Genomic DNA, 26,510 nt, shown 5'->3' on the forward strand with positions numbered 1-26,510 from the left:
AAGATGACTGTTAAACAATCCGAATGTGGAGATTTTACTGCTAGCAGTGTCGCAGCACTACAGTGCTCAGACATAGCATTAAATACACTCATAGAAGGCGAGAGTAAGTAATGTGGTGATGGGAAATCCTTGCATTGAAATGCTAGCCATGATCTCCACCAGCAGAAAAGACGCCAAGGCTTTAACGTAACCTCCTAACTCCCCACAGTCCACAGTGCGTAAAGAAAAAGGTCCTTTTTAGCTAGGTGACAGCTAGATGGTGTATATCATTCATAATTTAAGTATTGTGGATAAAATGTAGAAGTTGCGGTTATGTTATGCCTATAATGCTTTTATATAACGGTGTAGGTCTGATAATGGAAAGAAGTTTCAGGAGCTTAAAATCTACCTGTTTGTAAAGCTTGGTTGCTCAACTCTTGATGTTGTAGGAAGAATTTGGAGACAAAGAAACGGATAAGATTTATTCTATTAAAACCCCTTTGCATAAAAGCATTTCTTTTTTTATGGCTTTGGTCATGCAATAACCATTTCCCGCTGCAGTGTCCCATACATTCACTCAAATAGTAGAAATGACAGTTTGCAGATGCACAATAGGACATGTTAACATTAACTGACCATAAGAGAGACCATGGCGAGAGCACAGCCCGACACATATATGGGGCACCATAGGGGAGCGATTTCAAGAGTGGGTTACATGTTTGCACCTCGTGAACATGTACATGGGTCCTGCTGATGATTCCACCAACGGCTGGCTGAGGCAACTTATCAAGGAAAAGCATGAATGTGCCAACAGAGGCATTTAAAAGACAAATCGGCTGTGCAAATGTGTCATGAGAAAATAATAAAATATAAAAATGAAAATAAAAAACTTCTCTGGAAAAATGTATTGGCAAAACTGCTGTTTAAAAATGTTTCGATTTTACTGCTGAGAGCACATGAGATTTAGATAGATATGGATGTATATACAGTAAAACCAATATATAGACACGGATGTCAAATTGAGACAAAACGTAGCATCCAGCCAGCCACTGGTTTTTTTTTTTCCTTTTATTCGTCACCATAAAAAGAATTTGAACCACGCCCTTTGTGAAGTGCAACTCCTTTGACCTAAAAACACGAGCCTGCCTTTGTCGCTGTTCATCTTCGAGGGTCGCACATATTACATATTTCACAGTTTCACTTTAATGGCCTCAGTGATTTTCTTTCACAGCTCAGCTTTTAGCTTTAATGATACCTTGTTTAGCTGCGCACTCTGCATGCATATACAATTTATCTTTTATTAAGAGCAAATAGTGTAATCACACACACACACACACACACACACGCCAGACGGCTGGGCCATCTGCAGCAGCTGTGAGTCACTGATGGCGGCGGGTGGCCCTCCTACACAGGTCCTACACACACACACACACACACACACACACACACACACACACACACACACACACACACACACACACACAGTTGTGCACATTGCATCTGCATGTAACCTTGCATTCATGCAAGAATAAACATCCACACGGTCATACACAATGAATGCCCACACAAAGGGAGAGGCAGCTGCAGGCACATTATATTTTAGTTTTCTGTCTTTTTTTTTTTTCATTTTTCCTTTAAATATTCATCAACATTTAAAATCCTCCTGAGTCACAAGATTTGACACACACACACACACACACACACACACACACACACACACACACACACACACACACACACACACACAGATGCACAGACACACAGAGCAAGCACATCTGAGAGATGGTGTAAGAGAGTCCATAAATTAATGAGAGTGCAACTGTGTGCATGCTTCTGTTTCTGGTTGGCCCGTGTTTTTCATGTATGTGTGTGTGTGTTTGAGAGGACGGTGAATGCTAATCGAGGCAGAGTTAACGAGACACAAGTCCTGTGGAACTCTAATGGCTGAATTTATAATGAGGTGGAAGCCAAGCATGAGACAACCGGGAGAGAGGGAGAGATGTGCAGAAGGTTTGTGCAAATGGGATGGAAGCAGTCACAGAAATGAGTGAAGCAAGAAACGGTAACACTAACAGAGAATGGAGGAGTGGGGGAGAAAGAGGGTAATGAATGGTTATTTATCACGGTTTTAGGGAATAAAGGCTTGAAGAGAGAGCTTAGGATAGAGAAGGATTAACAGTGAAAGTAGAAGAGAAATGGCAGGAGACGGGGAAGATGTGCAAGCACGTGGCACGAAGAAGGATTGAGCGGAAAGCTGGGGGCAGAGGAAAATGTGGACTTAGGAACAGCAAAAAGAGAAACACAGGACCTCGACTGTGAACTGTGTTGAGATTTAAAGGCTCAGCTGAGAGCTTGAGGGAGCTCCTGGGGATTAAAGCGTGTTTATCTTTCAAGGAATGCTCCTACATTTTGGATACCTGCACTGCTGTGTGATATCAGAGTCACTCTAGTCTTTTTTGTCTGTATAACATGCGTGTGGTCTTCACAAAATGATTCATGGGACTGTCTTCTGAAAGACGGGGTGTTTATCAGAAATTTGGATTCTGTTTGTGGCAGTAGTGTGTTCTTGTGAAAGGAGTTGCACCTAAAATCTGAAGAAATCGATAACAACTTCGTCATGAAAAGGTGCCCCTCTGTAAATACAGCAAGTCCGCTTTGTAACAAATAGACAGTGGAGGCCTGTCCTGTGAGTCTCTCCAATTCCAGCTTCTTGAAGAGTGGTTAGCAACTGCACTCCTTGTTCTGCTTTGGAGGACTTGGCAAGACCATGAAATTGAAGCCCAAAGTGCAGCAAATCACTGGAACCAGCACATCATCAACCCAGGCCAGCAAACCACCAGTAGAGAAACATGAGACAGGGAGAAGCTGCAGGCTAGCTGGTTGGCAGTGACTGACATTTCAAAATAAGAGTGAGGAGATTCAATTCAATACAGTTTTATTTATATAGTGCCAAATCACAACAACAGCCACTTCAAGGCACTTTATATTATAAGGTAAACCCAGATAGAATGACTTTGTATACAAAGTGTACAAAGCAATACACCAGTGAGGTTAGCAACTCTTCCGATGTGCAGCCTTAGTGAGAAAGTGGAGTTGGGGTATGAAATGACTGAACGTGAAGCTCACTGGAGAGACAGCTGAATAATATCGAAGAGCACCGCATCACAGGACACTGACCTCTCGTCCAGCTTTAGTTAGACTTGTTAGAGCCAAAGAAAAGGATCGTAGTCCACAACAGTCCCAACCTTTATTCTTTCAGGAAGAGGCTGAAGGATATCAACGACAGCACCTGAGCACCTGAGTCGTGTGTCGGATGTGTGAGCAGTTTTTTGTGGACATAGATGTAAACCACAGAAGGCCGGCATCAAACTTAACATGAGTGTTTAATGCTGATTAGTCCAAAAATCTAGGATAACACAGGAAATGGAACAAGGGAATACACCTGTTACCCAAATAAAACAGGAAGTGTGACACGATAGAATGACATACAATTACTGTTCATCCCCAGTAGCTAAAACAAACAATAACTGAACATATACAGTGGCACATACAAATAAAGCTCAGACTTGACTGACAAGGGTAGAAAAAGAAATGTTAGAAAATAATCACTTTTTTTACATTTCTAAATCCAAAGGATTAAATATATACAGGACCAACTGGAAATGAGTAATATTTTTTTTAAAAGCTGAAAACTCCATTCACCATATAAACAACAAACAAAAATTAAACATAAAATATTCTCACAGCCAAAAACAATCATCAGCTCCCAAAAATAAAAAATAAAAATCACAGGAATATAAAGCGATAAATAGTTAGCAGGAAATTAACTTTCAAAATAAGAGCAAGTGGATTTTCCACTAGTGAAGCAGCTGTGAATGTGAATGTTTTCTTGGTAGATTAAACAAGAAAATCATGTCAGGTGTGTGTGTGGGGAAACACTGAAGGCTTTGTGCTTCATGATCACCCTCCTGATGTTTTTTAATCTGCGTCCACGCTGGCAGTGATCTGCTTGTCGAGCATCGCTTTGAAGCTGACTGCAGGTCAGGCTTGCAGACATTACAGGCTCTGGTTGCCTAGGCAACCATGTAATGTAGGCTACTTACGACCACATCTTATGCCAATCGATGGTATCCTGTGCTGTCATTGGTTGTCGCTTCAGTTGCTTCCCTGGAAGTTGTGAAAAGTTTCCTATTAGGTCACCGTGTGTATAAAAAGTCCTGCGTCTTCCTTGTGTTGTTTTTACTCTTTTTAATTTCTCACTTTAAAAGATGAACTTTGTTTTACTGGATCTTTGCAAACTAGAAAATCATTTGTCTTTTGTTCAGTTTACCTGCCTCTTCTGTCCTGCGTTTGTGCTCCAGTTTTGCAGAAAAAATAATAATAATAACAATTTTACACAAGGTTGACTCAGTCTGGAGATATTTAGCATAATATAGCACAGAGACTGGACACCATTAAAGGTCTTATTCCTCTGCCAAAAGGAGAGTGGAGGCGGAGGTACATTTTCTGTGATGTTTGTGAGATTAGACACACACACACAAAAGTACAAAGTCATTTTAGATAAAACTTAGTTGAGATGTGGGGTAGAGGCAAATGAAAAGCCTCTTAAGCATTCAGCTCAGTGAGGTTAAACCCTCTATGATGGATAGAAAAAACTTACATCATTGTTCCCATCTAATGTTCTTCCAGCTACTATGGAAAAAATGTTTTATTTATATATATATATATTATTAATCTTTTCCTCTGCTGTTCCTCTCACCTCCTGCCTCACTCTCCTTCCTATCTTTTATTCTTTCAGTATAACTCCTCTCGGCCTAGGGAGGAGTGGGAGATGTGGCACCCGACGCTGATAGCCGAGGCTCTGTTTGCCATTGCCAACATCTTCAGCTCTCTCAGACTCATCTCCCTCTTCACCGCCAACTCCCACCTCGGGCCACTGCAGATCTCCTTAGGAAGGATGCTTCTGGACATCCTCAAATTTCTCTTCATTTACTGTCTGGTAAGACATAATTGATGGGTTTGTAGCTTAAACCTATTCGCTGGAACGTTCAAGACAGGTCTACTACACAGCAAGAGCAAGACACGAGTAGGCAAAGTTCTTCATGTTTCTCGTGCACAGGAGGGAACTGGACAAGCGCCGTTCCTTCGCCTGACCCCAGTCGCTCTCGTCCGCTCCCCCATAACACTGCTCTGTTATTGAGGTTGCATGAATATAAATAGGTTTATTAACATATGACGTCTACATACACACAAAGAGTACCTTGCATGTGCGTTGTGTAAGTGTGTGTGTGTGTGGGGGGGGGGGGGTCAGAATGTGACCCTATAAACGACTTCCCTAAACCTGCTGGTCTGGAAGTCCAGCAGTTCATCTAAACAAAAGGCACTTATACTAAAACAGATATAGATGTGTTTGCTTTACCATATATCAGCAAGAAAAGATAAAACCTTGCTCATGATCCCAAGAGGTGTGTGATCTATGCTAGAACACTCTGTAGAGGAGTGAACGCACCCCCCTATTCATGCTACACAGAGTTGTTACAGACCTCCTAGGATGAGACATTCTTTCAATCTACAAATGATTATATACTTCTAAGCATAAATGACAATGAACAATATAAACCTGACAATAATAACTGTCCTCTGTAGCACATTTATGCAAAATTACTTTTGTTATGCATTAAAAAAAAACCTTAATTAAATGCAAATTTAAATTGGGGGGGGGGGGGGTCTTCATTTTTTTAATTGATCTGAATCCAGAGATGTCAAGCTCAGAGGTGGAGAGTTTCGCAGTCTGGGGGCCACTTTTAGAAAAGCTCTCTCCTTTAGTTTTTAGCCTCAAATGATGTACTCCTACGAGGCCCTGATCACATGACCTCAGGGACCTATTTGGGGCATATAGAGGTGAAAGGTCAACGTCAACCTGCAGAGATTTCAACTAGTTTTTGCTTAGACAAGCAGACATTGAATTACAGTACACCAATTATAAATGCATTTATAATAATCTCCACACAAATGGAACACAATGTGACACTTAAGTGTTAAAAACAAGTATAAAGTTGAACCATGGATCCCCATTGAGGATTTAGCAATTGTCACAAGGGGTCCAAGAGCTTATCTTAATCACAAATACATCAGGGACACACAAAGAAATAAGTTTTTCCTTCATTATGTTGGAGATAGTTGTCAGCCACCTAACTTTTAATAGATCCTATTCAGGATCTACAGCTTAGAGACATCTTGAGGCGTAAAAAAGATACATAACTGAATGTCATCTGCATAGCAGCGGTAACAAATGCATTTAAAGATGCTCAAAATGTGCTGAAGAGGGAGCAGGTGTAATACAAACAATAAGGGCTAAAAAACAGAAGCTTGTGGCACACTGTCGCTAAGAGAAGAAAACAAGGATCTGTATGAGAAACTGCCACAGAAAAGCGTTGTTCAGGCAGCTATGATGCAAACCACTTCAACACAGATCCTGATGCACCCACACAGTGATTTATTACCCTATTATTGTTACCCTATTGTACAAGATGTGATGTCCAACAGTATCAAAAGCAGAGGTAAAGTCCAACATCAGCAAAACAGAACATCCTCCTGCATCACTGTGCATGGACACTGTATAAAGAGCTGTTTCAGAAGAATGAGCGCTGCGAAAGTCAGATTTACATTTATCAAGAATACAGTTTTTATCTAAAACCGCTATAAGCTCCTTATCCACAGCCTTTGCTAAGATCTTAGCAATACATGACAAGTTTGGTGTGTGTCTGCTAAGAAAAGAAGGCTCAAGCTTGGGGTTTTTATCATTTTAAATAAGCAGGGCCTTGACCAGAGAGCAGTGAAGTGTTGATTCTAGTGAGCACTCAGAAACCTATAGTACAACAAAACAGCATTTTATTTATGTCATACATTTGCATGCTGATACATTCCAAGTACCATGGGCTCGAGCATCTTTTCCAAGGACAGTGTGACATGCAGACTGAGAGAGCCAGTGATCTAATAAACTGTACCATCACTCAATCATCTTATATTTTAGTACTGGTTGCAGCTTATATAATTCATAGCAATATAATATTTTTTTCTATTTTCTAGAGGAGAATAATGTAATTATGTTCACTTAGAAAACATCTGACTCACTCTGTAGCAGGACACTCCCTGCTACAAGGACACATCATGTTCTCTTTTCCAGCTCCACACAATGAAGGAAAAAATATTGAATATTAAAGTTACTGCAGCAGCAACAGTACTGAGTTTCTATTACATGCACTGTTTGAATGGTGGATGCTCATATTAAATGCATTCAAAAGTCTTTGTAAGCCAAAGGTCAGGATTCAGGCTGCTGTAAATGTTATGTATTGAAAGGGGATCTCCCTAATATGCACCCTCAGGCCCACATCCCTGACTATGAGCATAGTAGCCCCACCTACCTTCTGTTCAAATGTTCGGTTTATGAGTGGCAGCCAATCAGAAGTAAGTCAACATAAAGGAGGAAAGAAGGTCAAACTGCCAACTCTTTGAGCCACGATCGCCCACCATTCTGTGCAGGATGGAGCCCGTCCTGACCTCTGAGATGGGCTCCAGTCCCCCAGTTACCCTGAACTGCATAAACAGAATATGTATAGATGGATGCTCAGCCTTTGTCTTTTGAATTCTAATTGTATTAGTGAGTTCATTTTGAAGTTAAGAACCCACATTAGCATTCACTTCAATTTTATCTAAAAGGCTGCTGCTTTGAGTGGTATTTAATCTCCTCTACCTTCACTCACTCTACACGTCAACTTTTCCATCTGTTTTCTTCTAATTCACACACATGATTTCTGTCTTGCTTACTGCCTTTCATTCCTCGTGTCTCCAACACATACCTCCACCTCTCCAGCCACTTTTCCATCTGCTCCCTACTTTCACTACAGATCAGAGTGTTGTGTGTAAAAACCAGAGTCCACAGAATCTCTTTCCCGACCTCATCTGTCAGCCTCTCCATCACCACTGCAAACAAGAATGGCTCAGAGTTGATGTCTGATATAATCTTACCCCCACCTTGAACCCATCTGTCAGTTCTACAGCACACCTTCCCACCCTTACTACCATGCAGAGTAGAAGTAAGGACAAAGCTGCAGCTAGCAGGTAGCTGAAAATTCTTGAACCAGGCTCTTTGAATTCATCAGTGAATTTTGAACCCTTCAGCCTTCTTCTCTCGAAGGCAGATTTAATTTCTTTTTCTTTTATGGCACGGTTAGCTTGATTAGCAGAACAGTCTCTGCACCACCACATCACTATGTGTTGCTGACCTCACTACAGGGAGTGCAGAATTATTAGGCAAGTTGTATTTTTGAGGAATAATTTTATTATTGAACAACAACCATGTTCTCAATGAACCCAAAAAACCCATTAATATCAAAGCTGAATGTTTTTGGTAGTTTTTAGTTTGTTTTTAGTTTTAGCTATTTTAGGGGGATATCTGTGTGTGCAGGTGACTATTACTGTGCATAATTATTAGGCAACTTAACAAAAAACAAATATATACCCATTTCAATTATTTATTTTTACCAGTGAAACCAATATAACATCTCCACATTCACAAATATACATTTCTGACATTCAAAAACAAAACAAAAACAAATCAGCGACCAATATAGCCACCTTTCTTTGCAAGGACACTCAAAAGCCTGCCATCCATGGATTCTGTCAGTGTTTTGATCTGTTCACCATCAACATTGCGTGCAGCAGCAACCACAGCCTCCCAGACACTGTTCAGAGAGGTGTACTGTTTTCCCTCCTTGTAAATCTCACATTTGATGATGGACCACAGGTTCTCAATGGGGTTCAGATCAGGTGAACAAGGTGGCCATGTCATTAGTTTTTCTTCTTTTATACCCTTTCTTGCCAGCCACGCTGTGGAGTACTTGGACGCGTGTGATGGAGCATTGTCCTGCATGAAAATCATGTTTTCTTGAAGGATGCAGACTTCTTCCTGTACCACTGCTTGAAGAAGGTGTCTTCCAGAAACTGGCAGTAGGACTGGGAGTTGAGCTTGACTCCATCCTCAACCCGAAAAGGCCCCACAAGCTCATCTTTGATGATACCAGCCCAAACCAGTACTCCACCTCCACCTTGCTGGCGTCTGAGTCGGACTGGAGCTCTCTGCCCTTTACCAATCCAGCCACGGGCCCATCCATCTGGCCCATCAAGACTCACTTTCATTTCATCAGTCCATAAAACCTTAGAAAAACCAGTCTTGAGATATTTCTTGGCCCAGTCTTGACGTTTCAGCTTGTGTGTCTTGTTCAGTGGTGGTCGTCTTTCAGCCTTTCTTACCTTGGCCATGTCTCTGAGTATTGCACACCTTGTGCTTTTGGGCACTCCAGTGATGTTGCAGCTCTGAAATATGGCCAAACTGGTGGCATCTTGGCAGCTGCACGCTTGACTTTTCTCAGTTCATGGGCAGTTATTTTGCGCCTTGGTTTTTCCACACGCTTCTTGCGACCCTGTTGACTATTTTGAATGAAACGCTTGATTGTTTGATGATCACGCTTCAGAAGCTTTGGAATTTTGAGACTGCTGCATCCCTCTGCAAGATATCTCACTATTTTTGACTTTTCTGAGCCCGTCAAGTCCTTCTTTTGACCCATTTTGCCAAAGGAAAGGACGTTGCCTAATAATTATGCACACCTGATATAGGGTGTTGATGTCATTAGACCACACCCCTTCTGATTACAGCGATGCACATCACCTAATATGCTTAATTGGTAGTAGGCTTTCGAGCCTATACAGCTTGGAGTAAGACAACATGCATGAAGAGGATGATGTGGACAAAATACTCATTTGCCTAATAATTCTGCACTCCCTGTACTGTAGCTTCCTGCCAAGATCAATACTCTTCAGTCTCAGGTGGAGGGAAATAACCTTGGTGTGGTGCTTGTATTGCTCCCCCCTCTCCCGTGATATAAATATGATACTCGCGTGTGTGGTCTGAATGTTTAAGTGGTTCTGTGTCTACACAGACACACACACATCCGATGAAACAGACATGCAACATTTCAGTCAATCCGGCTTTCTACACAGGCAGTATGATGTCTTACTTGCTTTTTACATGTGCTAAACATCCAGATTTACCTTGAACATTGTCAAGCCTATTACACGTTCCCAACGATAGGAAGACATCCAACAATCGGGTTGTCAGTAGGAATTGAATTCAGGCCACCCCTCTTTTGTTTCTTGTTAAGCAGCTTTGAAGTTTCCATTTTATCCAGTACTGTCTGCATCTTTGATGATGATGAAAGCAAGCAAATTTCTCAGCATGCTGCATCCTTGATTGGCGGTAGAAGGACATTACAAGCCCATTTCATTACATCTGAAACTCATTAATTCCTCCCCAAAGGAACTCCTAACGTACAACACAATCCACGTGTGAATTGCTTTGCTCCTGACAGTCTTAAAACCAATCCCAGCAACCCCCGGGCACCTACGCCGTAATACTTCATGTTCACACAGTAGCAGCTTTATGTAACACTACTCATGTTAGCTCTCTCCTGTTTGAGATGAAAGCTGCGTTTTAAAATGGCCTGGAGGCACTAAAGGTCAATCCCTGTAATAAAAGTGAAATGTTATATTTGCAGAGCTTCACTTCAAAATGAAAAAGTATTGAGGGTTTTTTCTTTCAGATATTGAGAAATCAGTATTATATTTCATTATATGTTGGTGGTTAATGTGTGGAGTCTCGAGGTGACGGCGCAAAATCATTGGGTGGAGTGTCGTGGTTGCTAAGAGTATGTGTTAGATCAGGTGTTTAAGTGCAGCGCTGATGTGTTTTGTCTTGTGTTTTTCATTATGTGTAGGTCCTGTTAGCATTTGCTAATGGTTTGAACCAGCTGTATTTCTACTATGAAACAAAGGCATCAGAGGAACCCAACAACTGCAAGGGCATCCGCTGTGAGAGGCAGAACAACGCCTTCTCAACGTGAGTACCATTTCCAACTATATCTGCATGTACTTGAGTACGTGTAGAGTCTGTTAGGAAGTGAAAAAGGGTTGAAACTGCACCAGTTTGGTATAAATACTGGTTTTTGGTTTTGCAAAACTGTTTTGTTTTTTGTTTTTTCCTTTTAAGTGCGCTTTAAATTTTCCCGCCTTTCCATAATTTTCTTGTCACATTTTATTGTTTTAGTCATGCTAACAATACCAGGAATTTAAAGTTTGATGTTCTGAATTAAATTTGGTGATCTATTGTCATTTGGTAATTGTCTTTAATGCTAATTAAATCAAATGTTAGTATGCTAGCACTGCAAACTAAGATGGTGAACATGGCATGTCAGAAAGCTGATGGTATTTCCTAGAGTCTGACCAGTATGGGATTTTTAAGACCAGTTTCCAGTGTTTTAACCCTTTGATATACAACAAACATAAAATCTGAGTAGAAAAAGTTATTTTTTTACTGTAAAAACTACAAACATGTTTAACAAATCATCTTCATAACTTGAAATGCAAATAGAAATGGTTTTTAAAAAATTATACACAAGTTTTGCAAACAACAAAGTACACCACAGGCCTAAACTGGTATATAGTTTGAAGTCCGCACTGTCGACCCAAGTTGAAATGGGTCGCTGCATCTTCTTGCTGTGTCGTCTTAAATCGGTCATGTGATTGACCCCGGGGAGTTAAAAATCTGATTCCAGCTGATATTTTCTCTGTCAGAATTGAAAACAAATGCATTGTTTTATAAATAAAATGAAACTTATTTGAAATTTAGATTAAAACATAAGTACTTACTGTATTTTGTAGCGTTCTGTAATTCCATCGATGGTCGTACATTTCTAGACCCGGTTTACTTTTACTTTTTTTTAATTAAAGCAAAGAAACAAACCCATTGCCCTGCCTGTCTGTGTTAAGTTGAATATAAATGATATTTCTTTAGTCATTTTTCTGTAAACAAACCTTTATTTAAACCTGCTCTTCAGTGTTTGATAAAAATGAAACTATCAGGTTACAGTGATGTACACATCCATTTAAGTTGCACTAGATGTATGTGTGACTATTTTATTGCACACATCAAATGTGTAGAAGTACTACATTGATCTCAATTCAAAGTCTTATTCGCGCAGACCTTCGTCTTGTGCATCGTTGCACCAGATAATGATATGGAAATGATTTTTTTGGTGTCGAGTAGAAGCTCAGGCTTGTTCAGTGAACTTGGGGAATATTAATACCGTGTTCTCTTTGCATGTGAGGTCGGTAAATGTGGAGGCAAGTCAAGGTTTCACTCACGGAGAGGCCAAGTTTGAGTTACTGTTCATACAGCAGCTTTTCACAGGCTCAGCAGAGATCCAGAGTCTCAGTGCTGAGTGAGACAGAGTGAAAGCCAAGATGAGTCAGTGGTCTGAATATTGATCAAGGCAGTGGTTTGTTTTAGATAATAGCTGTATTGATTCGCGATCAATTCCATTACAGTAAAGTCCTCGGTACAATGATAGGGCCGTGAGGACCATGCTAAAACAACAGCTCCCACTCTAAACTTTGTCTGCTTTTATTAAAGGTAAAAAGAGAGGTATGTTTGATATCCATGTATTCAACCACAGATTATCATGCAAGTAAAGTTTGACCCAGGACGCTGCTAATGATTTTATTTCTGCTGAAAAGTCAAACTGTGACCTTAGCTAAGTTTGTTTTTAGGGTGTCTATCTTGTTGGGCAAAGAGAGTGGGTCTTTTAAAGAAATACTGCAGTGGCCTGAAGTGAAACTGACTGGAGTTCCTGACCCTCTGAATTAACAATTACAATTACATTTTAACCAAGACTTTCAAGTCAAATAAATCTGAACATGTCATTTCCAGTCTAAGGAGCTTGGAGAGAAAAAAAACATCTGCATTTCTTTTAGTTTCCTTGAAGATGTTTCACCTCTCATCTGAGAAGCTTCTTCGGTTCTAAGTGCAATTAATGGAGATTTTGAGCCCTATGGGAGTGTCCCCCCATGGATCCTCTACCTAATCATATGAGCCAAGGTGTGAAAATGGGTGTGGGTCACAAGCAGCCAACGTTTCTGGTGAACCCATTGTAAGACCAAGCCCCACACTATCATGTGATTTCCTGAGGTCAAATGTCCCAGGATGTGAGTGGGTATCTGAAAACTGGATAATAGACGGCAGACAGTAGTTGTTGTAAACCACCGCCTCTGTTCAAAGATGTTCGTTCACAGGGGACATAGATGGCTTCTTACTTACCAGTGTTTATTTGAAGATGTGCTCAACTCAGCCTTGGTTGTAATATTAACTCCTCACAGCTAAGAACTGTAGAAGACCACAGCAGGTGGCCATTTCTAGTATAATCTTCAGGGATTTTTAGATTTCTTCTGGTTGTATCTGGTTTAAATTGTCAGCAGAGCAAATTATTAACCGAAACCTTTAACACAGGACACTCACAGACAGCAGAGCAGGCTCACATGTTTGAAAGTCAGGAGTCACTTTTTATTTTCTCTCCTGTAGCACACAACTTCTCTCTGACACTTTCTTACTACTGGATGTGCTTTGTGTGGCCTCTTTCATCATTCACCCAAGTAAGGGAGGAGGCAGCTTTGATAAAGCAGTGAGGAGGTTGCTGTCTTGGGGTTATTATTATAAAAGGTGTTTGTTTTGTTTTTTAACCTGAACTACAATCGTTTCTTAAATCATATCAGATGCATAAAGTCTCACTTGATTTATGAGCTCAGTGATTACTTTCCTGCTGAGTTGATGGTCTCAGTCACAAGTTTTAGACTTTATCATGATACAACATGATGTTTAACATGTACTTTATGATTTTCATTAGTCCAAAACGAGGATAAAGCAGGGTATACTTTAGGGCAGGCCTAGCTTATCCTTGACAAATCGCTATTATAACAGCGTGTAGTGTCTCTCAATCAGATTAAAGCCACCCGTCCTCATCTCGCACATGTAGTTTTAATAACATAAGATGTCAGCCCAAATGGCAAATTTGTGGCTTCAAAGGAGGGATGTAGCAGCCAGTGGCACGATGTTATGGTGGCTGCATCCATCTTTTCTATGCAGTCTATGAATCGCAGGCCGTCAGAATTACTTTCACTGGTCAATCCCTGCTTTGGAATCACTGGAAAATGTTTCCTGCTCATTAGGAGTCCATTTTCTTCTGGGGGAGTAAATCCCATCATAGTCCAGGAACAATAAACACCTAAAAATTGGAGCAAAATAAAGCACAAAACACCTTTCTGTAGGAGTTGCAGTCATAATTAATTACAGTGTTCGGCTCAATCTTTACACCTTTTTCAGACAAGGCTTAAAAATGTATATTATTTTATCTTTGTGCATATAAATGACCATAATTTTATTGATTTGCAAACATTTGAAACCAGTATGCAAAGTTGGGGGGGGGGGCTCGTTTTTTTTAATGCGGCTATTTGATGGTCAAAGTGCAAAAGTCACGAGGGTTTTTTTACCGGTAACTCTTCTTCTCTGTGTCGCTAAAAAGAATAAACGCGCTCAGCAAACCTTGAGTCAAAGTGACAAACATGTCGCGCTGATCAAAGCTTCTCATCTGTACATCAGCGCTGACGTGGTGGATCCAGAGTCTGGGGGGAAAGAAATCAGCCTCACACTGGAGCTAAACTAGCGAGCAGATCACAGCGATGACGGCTGAGAGTGACGCATTATGCAAACAGCGATCGCAGCCCTGCGGGCAACGCAGCCTGCATCAACATTCAAGAGCGTGTGTGTCTGTGTGCATTCCTGCGTGTGTGTTCTGCTCCCTTGCTCTGTAATTCACACACACTTATCAGCATCTCTGAGTTATTTCACACGATCACTTCCTGTTTCTGCTCAGGTGTCCCCCCCACTCCTCCTGTTCTCGCTCATCTGTACTTCACACACACTTATCACCTTTAATGTGTCAGCGTGATTACAATGTGCACTGTGTGTGTGTCTCTCACCGTGTTTGTCTCTGCCTCTCCTTCTCTTTTCTTTGCCTTCACACAAATGTTGTAAATAATCCCTAATTTCCTTTCACAGTCTGCACACCCCCATCTATTTTCTTTCACACACAACTCTGGCGCTCTCTCGGATTTGCACACTTTCGTTGCATCTCTCTCTTTTCCACAGCAGCAGCGGCAGCAGCATGGGAAGCTGCGGGGTTTCTGATTCACCTGATTCAAATGAGGAACTCTGAGTACTTTTAGATTGTTTTCCACTTGGTTCAGTAATTGATTAAAAAATGTTGGATTCTGCAAACTGATGTTGTGGAAAAAACAGGTTATGGAGGATCTAATGACTGTTTTGTGTGAGTGAAAAAATGCTTTTGTGTGCAGGTAAAAAGATATATAAAATATATAATAATGGATTGCATTTATATAGAACTTTTTGGGGCCCTCAAAGCGCTTTACAGTGCCACTATTCATTCACTCTCACATTCATACACTGGTGGAGGCTACAGTTGTAGCCACAGCCACCCTGGGGCAGACTGACAGAAGCGAGGCTGCCATATCATGCCATCGGCCCCTCTGGCCATCACCAGTAGGCGGTAGGTGAAGTGTCTTGCCCAAAGACACAACGGCCGAGACTGTCCGAGGCGGGGCTCGAACTGCCAGCTCTTTGAGCCACGATCGCCCATATCCATATCTGCGTTTCTGGGTCGAGCACAGTCAGACCAAAAGTCGTTGACTTGTGCCGAGATCTACTCAGGACAAACCAAACAAACACAATAGTTTTTCTTCAGACAGATTGCCACATTGAGCATGTGAATTTCCTAAATTTAGAGTCACTTTTATGGTAATGTATTAAAAAAATCAGCGCTGCCACCACCCTTTATCTTCCGAGTGCACAGAATGAGAAACTGGATTTGCGGCAGAACAGTCCTTAGGCAGAGCAGGCTGAGGGTTTATTAGAGCACTGTTCAATACCACATGCAGTGACTGTCAAAGTCAGGACATCTATGTGGTGAAGGTGAGGCTCTCACTGTTTCAGACCTCAGACGCACCGCTGTCTGTGTGTGGGAAGAGAGAACGAGGGAGTGGCGAATGGTTTCGCTGACTGTAATTAGTGGACCTAAGGTGGCGTCTGCACAGGAAGTGGTTTCTTTGTAGGCCTTTGGTCACTAGCCCATATTCCAGCTTCGGTTGCCTAGGTAACAGTCTGTCAGCGGTGTCTTTTGATCTCACTTCAGTCACTTTTCTTTAATTTGAGAAGAGTTAAAGTTACAATGTGTAAAATCAATGCGTGTCCACGTCTGTTTACTCTGGAGGAGGCTGTAAAACTTTGTGAAAGGAATCTGTTACAAGTCGATGAATCAGTGATGACAATGACACTGAGTTGATTTGTTTAGGATGTCCTGAACTTTTCTGCCATTAAACACTGCTACTGTTAGGCACTTTTAGCTCCTGTTACCTCCTGTTAGCTGTTGTTAGGTAGCATTAGTGAAAATGGAATGGATCTAGCATTATTAGAATCGGATATTTAATGAATAAACTCTGTAATCAAACTGTTTATCAGAGTGAAAGCGGGATTTTTAGAAGACACGCTTAAAACTAGCGGGCATAAAGTTGGCTTATAACCAGCTGCAGTTGTTTAGCCGGCTCATTGTCAACTGTGCAGAGATGGAAGGATCAGGTCTAATCTGCTGACCAAACTTGATTGTGCAAACATCAGATCAGTGAACAGGAGTGCATGTCTAACAGCGCTACATGTAACAAAGAACGCATAACCTGTGCCACAGCATCAGGCAGCTCATAATCCCAGCAGGCTGCTTGATTTCTCACACCCTAAAAATGGTTCATGTTTACTAGAAAGAGCGGCGCTATAGGCTGCGCTGATTAATTGCACACTGTCTGGCTGCTGAATCTAAACACACTTTGTTTTCTCTCACAGATTCGCTTCATACAGCGTTTCTGTGTCACAATGCACAACACATTCGCACGCAGTCGCTTTCTCGGCTCGCCTCCCACACAGCTGCAGAACTATAACAGTCAAATGACTGCGTGGCTGCGAGACTCAGCTGTAGCAGTTTACTGCTCGGCTTAGTGGACAGAAAGATGAGAGAGGATGGAGAGCAGGGAGGAGAAAGGCAGATGATATTGGGATACAAAATTAGACGCGTATGAGAGGACGCACAGACGCACGTGCCCAGTAAATAGTGGTTATCAGTTGGTATCACTCTCATACATCTGACATGCAGACACCCTCCTGTAGCTAAAAGGTGTGTTATCATTTATTGTCATCACTGATAAACATAAAGTCAGCCAGATTATCGAGGATTATCTTGAATAATAAAATCTCCCACTGAAAATGGAGCTTTCCAACACGTGATCCAAACTGAACACCTAACTCTCCGAAAACGTTAGAGCACTTATGCAAATATGTGATGTCTTGGTAAATCGAGCAGATATTTGAAGTTTACACAGCACCATCCTCGCATGAAAATATCTTAAAAGTTTATTTTGTGACCCAGAAAGAGTAATATTTCAAACTCTGCCACTCTGTGTTCCTCCGCCACTGCCTCGTTTGAGTTTTGGACGAAATGCATTCTGGGATACTGCATTTCCTCATTTCGAGCTGATTGGAGACTAGAACAGCCAGTCAGATTTTTTGCATCCAAGTCTGTGATTGGCTGGTTTTGTGGCACAAATATAACGGTGTACACATAGAGTTGAGCGCGCACGGGCAGAAATGTTGAGAGCGTGAGCAACACATTGCGAGCGAGTGCAAATGCAAAAACTGAGCGAGAGGGGCTGCTATTGTGTGTGTGTGTGTGTGTGTGTGTGTGTGTGTGTGTGTGTGTGTGTGTGTGTGTGTGTGGATAATAGCAAATACTGAAATACATTTTTTGCACGCAGCAATGAATTTTATTCACTCAAATTTAGTTTTTCTTCGTTCAAAATCAACTTCTCCTCAAAATGCAACACTTGCACCTGCAATTTTTTTTTCCGTGCGCTCAGAACAGTGGCACAAAAATAACGCCATAAACATTCTCTTGTATACATTAAGAATCAAACCAGCAATTCAGGCCATAAATTAAGTGGAAACGTGTTTCCTGAGGTCATAAATCAAGCGAGTCCTCGGTTGTTTGCTTGTACAATTGTGTAGATCGAGGACGAATGAATAGGTCAGGAGGGAGGTGCGTTGGAGATCCTAAAACTGATTAAATTGTGAGGCCATAAAAGTACCATCAGACTTTGATCCACCGTGCAGTCTGGAAAGAATCTGATTGGTGGACAGTTTCACTTTTTTAGCATGACAATGACACCAAACACTGGTAGTTCAGTAAAAGCACACCTGGATAGAAAGGCACACAGTGGAACACTTTCAGTCATGGGTCGGCCTCCCCAGAGCCCGGACCTCAGCAGTGTGGGGATCATCTCGACAGCTTTCAATGTCCTTCACGAAACCTAGAGAACTATTCCTGAAGACTACTTAAAGAAATGATAAGAAAGCTGCCTAAGAGAGCGTGTGTTGAAGAACAAAGGTGGGCTCACCAAATATTGACTATTGAGCTCATTAGAATTGTATAAACTCTGTCTTTGCCTCATATACTGTAATTCTGTGTTTACATATGTTTGAATAAACTTCAACTATTTCCCATTTTGATTGCAAACAATAGAGAAATAAGGAGTGGCACAAGATTTATGCACAGTACTCTATGCAGTGGATTCTTTTCAATGTCAGTGTGACTACTTTTGATCTGTCACGGAGGAAACACTCACCTTTCTTTTGCCCTTTCAGCAGAAAGACATAAGATTGTTTTTGCGCAATAGAATCAAAATAAACTACATTTATATAACATGTTTGTTCCATAAAATGTGTTTTAGAAAAAGATTAAAAGATTCAATAAAAAAAACAAACTCAAAATGGAAATCATTAAAACAAAACATTATAGATGAAAGCTAAAAAATACCAAAGACAATAAGAGAATAAAGCATTCATGAAATCCTTTGAATAACAGAAAAGATTTAAAGGGCACTGGTGATGTTAGCACTGATCCCAGTTAGCTGACTGTCCCACAGATTTGGAGCTGTAATGGCAAAGGCCTCGTCACTGTTTACTCACCTAGCTGCCGGAGCAGGCCGCCTGCTGGTGGTACCTATGGGAGTGATAACAACTGATAACGGGCATTCAGTGGGCTGATAGTGCTGAAGTTATGGGTGAGAGAAGGAGCAGGTGGAAAGAGGAAGAAATATGGAGTGGAGAGGAGAGATTTGGAGCGAGAATGGAAAGAAGAGAAAGGACTGAAGGTGAGGAGAGCAGGAGGACAGAGAGAGAAAGCAAGGAGTTGAAACAAAAAGTGGAAAGAAGAAGAAATGATGAGAGAGTAGAAAACAGTGAAAAAGAAATGAGACAAATAAGGACACAAGGGTCAAAGAACAGAAGCATAAAGGAGGCAAGATGGGGAGAAAGGGGGATAAGAAAAATAGAGAATAAACAAGGACTGATGGTAGTGAGGATAGCAGTGGAAATGGTGAGAGTGAGGAAGAGTAATAGGAAAGGAAAAATTAGGGAAGGAAGTGAGAAAAGCAGGGAATGGAAAGGGTAAACAAAGGAGATGGAAAAGTTAAAGTAAAGAGGGAAGAAAACAAGAACTGAACATGAGAATAAAGGAGGAATGGAGAAAAACAGAAGGATATCGGAGAGAAGGAAACAAAAATAGATGAGCGAGAACAAGGAGCAAAGAATAGATAAGGTGAGGTGAAAGATGAGGACACAGTCAATGAGACGGGAGAGGATGCAAACGAGGAGAGGAGAAGAAACAAGCAAAGAAAAGAAAGAGAGAAGATCAAATAAAAGGTACAAGCGTGCAAGACGAAGGGGACGAGGACAAGTGGGTGAAGCCGAAGCAAAGATATGAAAAACCAAGCTTGGATAACAGGAAACAGCAGAAAGGTGGAGAAGGGGAGGACTAATGAATTACTGGATACTAGAGATTGCATCAAATGTTGCTTGGCGAGAATTTCGAGGGAGAAGACGAGGAGGTTTGTTCCTCCTCACTTCGGTTGAAAGTTCACCGCCTCTCGTTTCTCCCTCCTCCCGCTCATTGTTCATTCCCCTCCTAAACACGTTCCTCCCCCCCTCGTTTCATAACTGTGGTGCAATATCACGCTTGGTTGCTTCATTCATCGTGGATTCAATCCCACCCCCCAACCTCCCTCACCCCGCCTCTCTTCATTTACACAATCTCCGAAGTTTCTCGCCCTCTCTGTCTCTCTCTGCGCCGAGCGAGCGCGCACACAAACATTGAAACCATCGCTCACATGCAGCCTGTACGCCGATTGATACAGCGATCACTCACACATGCCGGTGACAACACACAGTCCTGCTGCGATGAGAATAAATGCTGGAGTCTTAAATATTTTATGCAGCACAAATATAACACCCCGCAGACAAAACCTCTCTCTCTCTCGCTCTTTTTCGCTCTTTCATTCTCATGATGTAGTGTCGGCCGCTACCAATTTCATCAAAAATTCAATAACCTCCCCTGTAACTGGGACTGTCACACAAACAGAGGGGAAAAAAAGACTGAGAGACCGAGACAGACCGAGCAGCGAAGGGAAATAAAATAAGGAGGTAAACAGAGGAATGAAGTGACACAGGGAGATGATAAGAGTCGGTGGAAGGAGGGGAGAAAAGAGAGAGGGTGGGGAAAAAATCAATGCAGATGGAAACTGAGAGGAAACCTGGGGTGGTAATAAGTGAAGATTACAGAAGTGAAACTTCTGGAGTTGTTTTTAGGTCCGAACCCAAATTTTGTAGCCAAAGCCGAGTGAAGCAGGTTTGGTTCGCTGTTTATCTGCAGTGACATGCACACATCACACCTACATCCAGGCGCTGCTTCTGGGTTCAAGATTAACAGTTGTGGGTCATATTTGAGGAGAAAGCAGAGAAGCGAGGTGAGGTACAGAGGCTTTTTTGGTTTTTTGAACCATATTTTTTGCAGGTCTCTTTCTGCCTTTACAACGAGTGTTCAGCAGAAGCACAGGTGGTCCGCTTTAATCATGGACAAACTGAGCATTTATTGAACGCACACGCCATTGCAGGCAGACCCTCGGGGGCTTTTTACTACAGTGACATTTGTGCTTAAAAGGTCACAAGACAAATGCAAGAGCTCAGTTTGCAGGCGTGAGCTGCACGGATGCAACCTGAGGTGAATGAACTTTGTAAAATGAGAATAATTTTTGAAAGCCAAGCCTTAACCACATCACCGGCACGTCATAACACAGCTTTGTGAAGGTGTAGATGGGTGAGGTGTAGCTGGACAAACCTCCCAGGGAGCCCGAGGCAGGGAACAGCTGTGCACCTGATAACCTCGATTTTACACAGCAATTTCATCATTTTAGAAATTCGCTCTGGTCTGGCCTGTGGATGCTAAAACATTTTAGGTAGTAGCTTTAGGGTAAACAGAACAAGCTTCAGGCTGTCACAAGCCTAGATTAATGGGAAGGTTGCATCAGGAAGGGGTACAAAGTCAGTCAATTATCCAAGAAAAGGATTGACCTGTAAATGTTCGTTGAACCAGTTCTCTAGGACTGAAGTGTTATCTTTCTCTGTTCATGTTTTTATTCAGAGCCAAGATGGAAATGTGGTTGTGCATTTTGTAATTAAGCAAACAGATTTCGAACAAATGTCTAATTACCCAAAAATGAAATGTGTGAAGACATCATTTTCAGGGTCATTGGAGTGACGGCGGGTCAGTAATCTACCCTTAGGAAGGACACATCGCCGTATTGTCTCAGTGCAGGAAAAAACTGCTTCACTGTGTATTTGATGCTCATCTTTCTCCTGCTGCAGCATGTAATGTGTTGCCATCTGGATGCAGGTTCTGTGCCAACAAATGCCGACTCGGTTTAACTCAGCACTGATATTACTAACTCTGATCTGTGGCCATTTTCTGATAACAATTGCAGATTTGTGCATTTAAATGTTAAACTCATATGCAGGTAAAGTTTTAGTCTCCACTCACTGCAGCTTTAGCGATGTGAGAGCAGTTTTGCTTAGCCCAGTCATAATGAACTTACATCTGTCAGCTTATAACATTTGCTTCTACCCAAAAAGACATTTCCTGTGGGTGGTTTAAATCTCATATCAATCATGCTGACAACATTAGCTGAGTGTTCAGTTTGGATTTGAATTTCTATTAAATTGCAAATCAGTCTAAATTTGTTTTGCTTGTCAGCTGCATTTGAAAACACACATAACTGGGAGACGAGTGGTTTAAACTGAGTGAGTGTCTAAATAATGCGCAAATTAAAGCTTGGAGTTAGAGACAGGTTTATATAGATAAAAGCTATTTATGCGTTGTCTGTCTGGTTTGTTGCATTATCCTTTTTGTTTAAAAGCAGTTTGTTGTTGTGATCTTTTGAAGAACCTTATGAAGTTTCCTCTCTCTCTGTCCTCAGGTTATTTGAGACTCTCCAGTCTCTCTTCTGGTCCATATTTGGGCTGTTAAATCTGTACGTCACCAACGTGAAGGCTCGCCACGAGTTTACGGAGTTTGTCGGGGCAACCATGTTCGGGACGTACAACGTTATCTCACTGGTGGTTCTGCTCAACATGCTGATCGCCATGATGAACAACTCCTACCAACTCATTGCTGTGAGTGAAAGCACGAGTGTGCTGAAAGGATTAATGAGTGAGGGGAAGCTTGTTTGGTGTCATTTGTCCAGTGAACACTCTTGATCTCAGTTCCTATACCGTGAGAAGTTTGTTTGTTTAGGGTTAGTGTGCTTTCTGTTTTAATCAGGATGCGACCGTCACTGCATGTTAAATTACAAAACACTATAAAAATGGCCACAAGTTTTCTCCATAATCTGAAAGATCAATGATAATTATGAAATTCATCAAATTACTTTTATAAGAAGTTAAGATTTCATGCTATGGTGTGAACTGCTCCCTGCAAAGAGAATTTGATATGTTAAATATTGAAGTCAAATATTTAAGTTCAGTGGACGTTATCAACCATTAATGAAGAGGAATTCAGAGATTTCAGATGTCTGTCCTTGTCACTTGAGCTTGTAAATTCCTCCTTCTCCTGCTGCAGGACCATGCTGACATTGAGTGGAAGTTTGCACGCACCAAGCTGTGGATGAGTTACTTTGACGAGGGCGGCACGCTGCCGCCTCCGTTCAACATCATTCCAAGCCCCAAGTCCTTCTGGTACCTGCTCATGTGGCTCCACAACAAGCTGTGCAGGACAGGGCAGCCGCCCGGGGAGGAGACGCACAAATGTGAAAACCTGCGGGAGTTCACGGTAAGTGGAGGCAGAATAAGGTAGAGGCTCACAGTATCTGGATTCTGTTTGCGACATTCTTGTTGAGCTTAACCATAATGGTTCCCTCTTAAATTATTATTTTGTCACTGAAAGCATCAACAGTCTGTTCAGATGTTTGCACAGCATCTTTCTAATTTGCTTTTTCTGAGTTTAACTCTTGGGCAGGGTTTCACAACCTTGTGGTGGTGCAAGGTTTCAATTGTAAATTGAAAAGGACACTATAAAAGACAGATAAAACAAGAGCCCAAAAAACCTACACAATCTGCTCTCTAGACACAATTTCAAAACCAAAGATTTGATGTATTTATAGAAATATAGAGATAGAAATATTACACATTGTTTAATTAAATTCAACCTGGAAGTTGTTTCATAATCTTGCTGACGATGTCGAGGACAAGCGGTAGTTATAGATTATAACTCTGACACTGGGTGAGAGACACCCACCCTGGACAAGTCCCTCTCTGCGTTATGTTCAGTATTTGTTGAGGATATGAACGGGAAGATGGAAATTATAACTATTTCCCTGTTTTCTTGCAAAAGTGAAGTACAAAATATTTGATGGGAAGGATGGACTGTTTGTACTGAAGCACATGTATTGTTTTATTTCCTTTATTCTTTGTGTCATCCTTGTTGCCTTCTGCACTCCAGTCCCAGACAGGAATGTGGTTTAGTCTGTTTGTATTTGGAAAGATGGAGATGAATTTTGAAAATGACTGATGGTGACAGAACAAGATGCAGCTGCCAGGATCAAAACTCTGCAGTTATGAGACACTCAGAACAGCAGCTGCAGACGAAACCTTTAAAGTTCACAACGTTGAGAAAAAACTGGAGTCGCTGCTAATGTGTGAACTAATATGCTATGTGTGCGCAAAGCCTACAAACTGTCCTGGGCTGAAGACTGAAGAATTTACAGGCCATAAATGGAAACTTAGCTGGAGGTTTGAACTCTTCCCTCATAAAGACTACATTCGATGATCTTCTCTATACCCTTAATGACAAGTTTTGACACCTCAGTGTATGTCAGTAAAGTCGTGGTTTGATGACCATTGGAATCATTCCTGGGTTTTTCTACAGGTAGCTGTAGAGGCAGAGACTACTCTCACTGGAAATCTGTCTGAAATATGACAGAAACCACTGAGTTCAGAAAAGAGAAACAACGGTTTCAGGGGCAAAGACCTGAAGAATGACTGTGGTAAACTTCAACAGACTGCTATGGAGTGAATCTTGGGCTTTTCTGTGTGGAGTTTGCACATTCTACCTGTCCGTGTGTGTATTCCCTTCTTTCTGACATCCAAAGACGTGTCTGATAGGTTGACCGATGACTCTAAATTGGCCATATGTGTGAATGTGAGAGTGGATGGCTGAATGACTGGTGGACCTCATCTCTTGCCCTGTGATGGGTGGAAAACACCTCCATGACTCTGAAATGAAAAGATGGATCTTCTTTAGCTTGTAAATCAGAATGAAAAGCTTAAAAGCCAAACTGTACTACAAAGGTCTTTGATGCAACTAAAATCTTCAGAAAGGCTCCTTAGGGGACTTTTATGCTGCTGTCACACTAAGGAAGACAGATTATTGCAACCTTGTCCAATAAACTTGTGATTGTTCCCTTTGAAATTACTTGTGTGCAGGAGCAAAACAGCAATGATTTCAACTCTCTGTCTGTTAGAGTTGAAATGGGAACTTGCAGATCTGTCGCCAGCTGCATGCATAGGCCATCTTACATCTGCCTCTTATGTCCGAGACAGAAATTTGTCCACAAATAGTGACGTAGTCGCTGCAGGACAGTTATTTACCTGCAAAATGACACCGGTGCTTGATTTATATAGGAATATAACCAGATTGAAAACAGCTGAATCATCGTCACTATTGCAAAAAGGCACACTGTGTGTACGTTTTGCTAACCTGCACAGACTGACTCCCATTGATTGCTATGTGTTGACAATCTGTCTGCGCCAGACTGACTTGCCAGTCTGTCTGAGAGTAAATGCAGTCAGCCCGAGTCGGACAGCACCGTGTCTTCATGTGTAATCGCCTTATAATTGAAAATGCTTGATCAATCAACTACTTAGTCAACTAATCGGCCTCTAAAAGCAAATTCAGTGCAATCACTGCGTGGCTGGGTATCGTCACTGATTTCTAGAATCGATTCGATTCCGATTCACAATGTCCTGAATCGATTTGATCCACGATTCGATTCGATTCGAATCTGGGAAATTTTGCCTCAGACAGTCAGAAATAATATAATTCAGATCAGTACATTTACATATTTTTGTATCTATAAAAAGGAAGCTGACACTTTCCAGACTTTATCAAAGGTGTAAGCATCACAGCAGAGGCCTTTGTGTCAAAGTAGCTGAAGATAAAACAGAAAAACATGAAGGTGATTTTCCTGGCCTGGGATTTTATATAAGTATTCTGCAGTACATCAGAAACGAAAGAAAACCATTAATCAGCATATGAACATTACCTCTGAAGTTACAGCGGTTTTATTAGAGACACGGCTAACAGGCATTTTGTATTTTAAAAAGTTTACATTTGTTCAGAAGCCTGTTGAACGGCAGAAATTAGGTTTTCTTTTCGGAAGTAAGTAAAAAAAACATCGGCCGACAGCGCTGTAAACAACAGTAGACTTGTGCGTAACAAGCAAGCGAATAATGCAGAAAACAGATTTTTAGACTGAAACTGTTCTTGAAGTACAGAGAGAGAGAGAGAGAGCTGTGCATGAAGTGTGATTTTATTGTGGTGGAAGCAAAACAGTAAAAGTCAGAGTGAATTCATGACGATGTTTTTGTGAAGCGTAGTTTGGATCTTCTTTTGCTGCTGGTTCGGTCAATATTGTTTGGAGAGAGATCAAACTAACAGCTTTAGAATCGGCGCAAAAAGGACGTAAACACAAAGCGCCGACCCGCCGAAACATCAGAATCGGCGAGCTGTCGGCTTTCAGCCCCGACCGTGTGCGTGCCGTCAGGTGCACTCACATCTCACTGATTCTGATCCGCGGGTCGGCGCTTTGTGTTTACATCTTTGTGAAGAAGCCGTGTTCCTGCTCTCATTTACAGTTTTAAATGTTTGGTGGTTGTTGAAATTTTGTGAGGTTTCACCTGAGATTCTGGAATTTTGGGCAAAATACATTTATATTAAAAAATCAATTCAGGATTTTAATGAATCGATGTCACGTTATCCAAGCCAGAATCGATTTTAATCGATGAATCGATTATTAAAACCCACCCCTAGTGACAACCAATCTTTCCTAGTAGCGATCAGGTCACTAACCTATTTTTAGGT

The 26,510-nt window shown here is 41.5% G+C and overlaps 1 protein-coding gene across 1 annotated transcript in view; it reads left to right on the forward strand.

The window, feature by feature from the left end:
- Positions 1 to 26,510, forward strand: part of trpc5a (transient receptor potential cation channel, subfamily C, member 5a) — a 197,356-nt gene that overhangs the window by 158,446 nt on the left and 12,400 nt on the right. The window contains exons 12-15 of the mRNA XM_085263211.1: positions 4,778 to 4,978; positions 10,812 to 10,933; positions 22,351 to 22,546; positions 22,992 to 23,201. Coding sequence (XP_085119337.1) covers positions 4,778 to 4,978; positions 10,812 to 10,933; positions 22,351 to 22,546; positions 22,992 to 23,201 — 729 coding nt within the window. The remainder of the gene's footprint in view (positions 1 to 4,777; positions 4,979 to 10,811; positions 10,934 to 22,350; positions 22,547 to 22,991; positions 23,202 to 26,510) is intronic.

Source organism: Mchenga conophoros, linkage group LG3 (genome assembly GCF_057382185.1).
Source record: "Mchenga conophoros isolate Kocher_MC1m ecotype Shallow Benthic linkage group LG3, M_conophoros_male_GT1.1, whole genome shotgun sequence".
NCBI classification, from domain to species: domain Eukaryota; kingdom Metazoa; phylum Chordata; class Actinopteri; order Cichliformes; family Cichlidae; genus Mchenga; species Mchenga conophoros.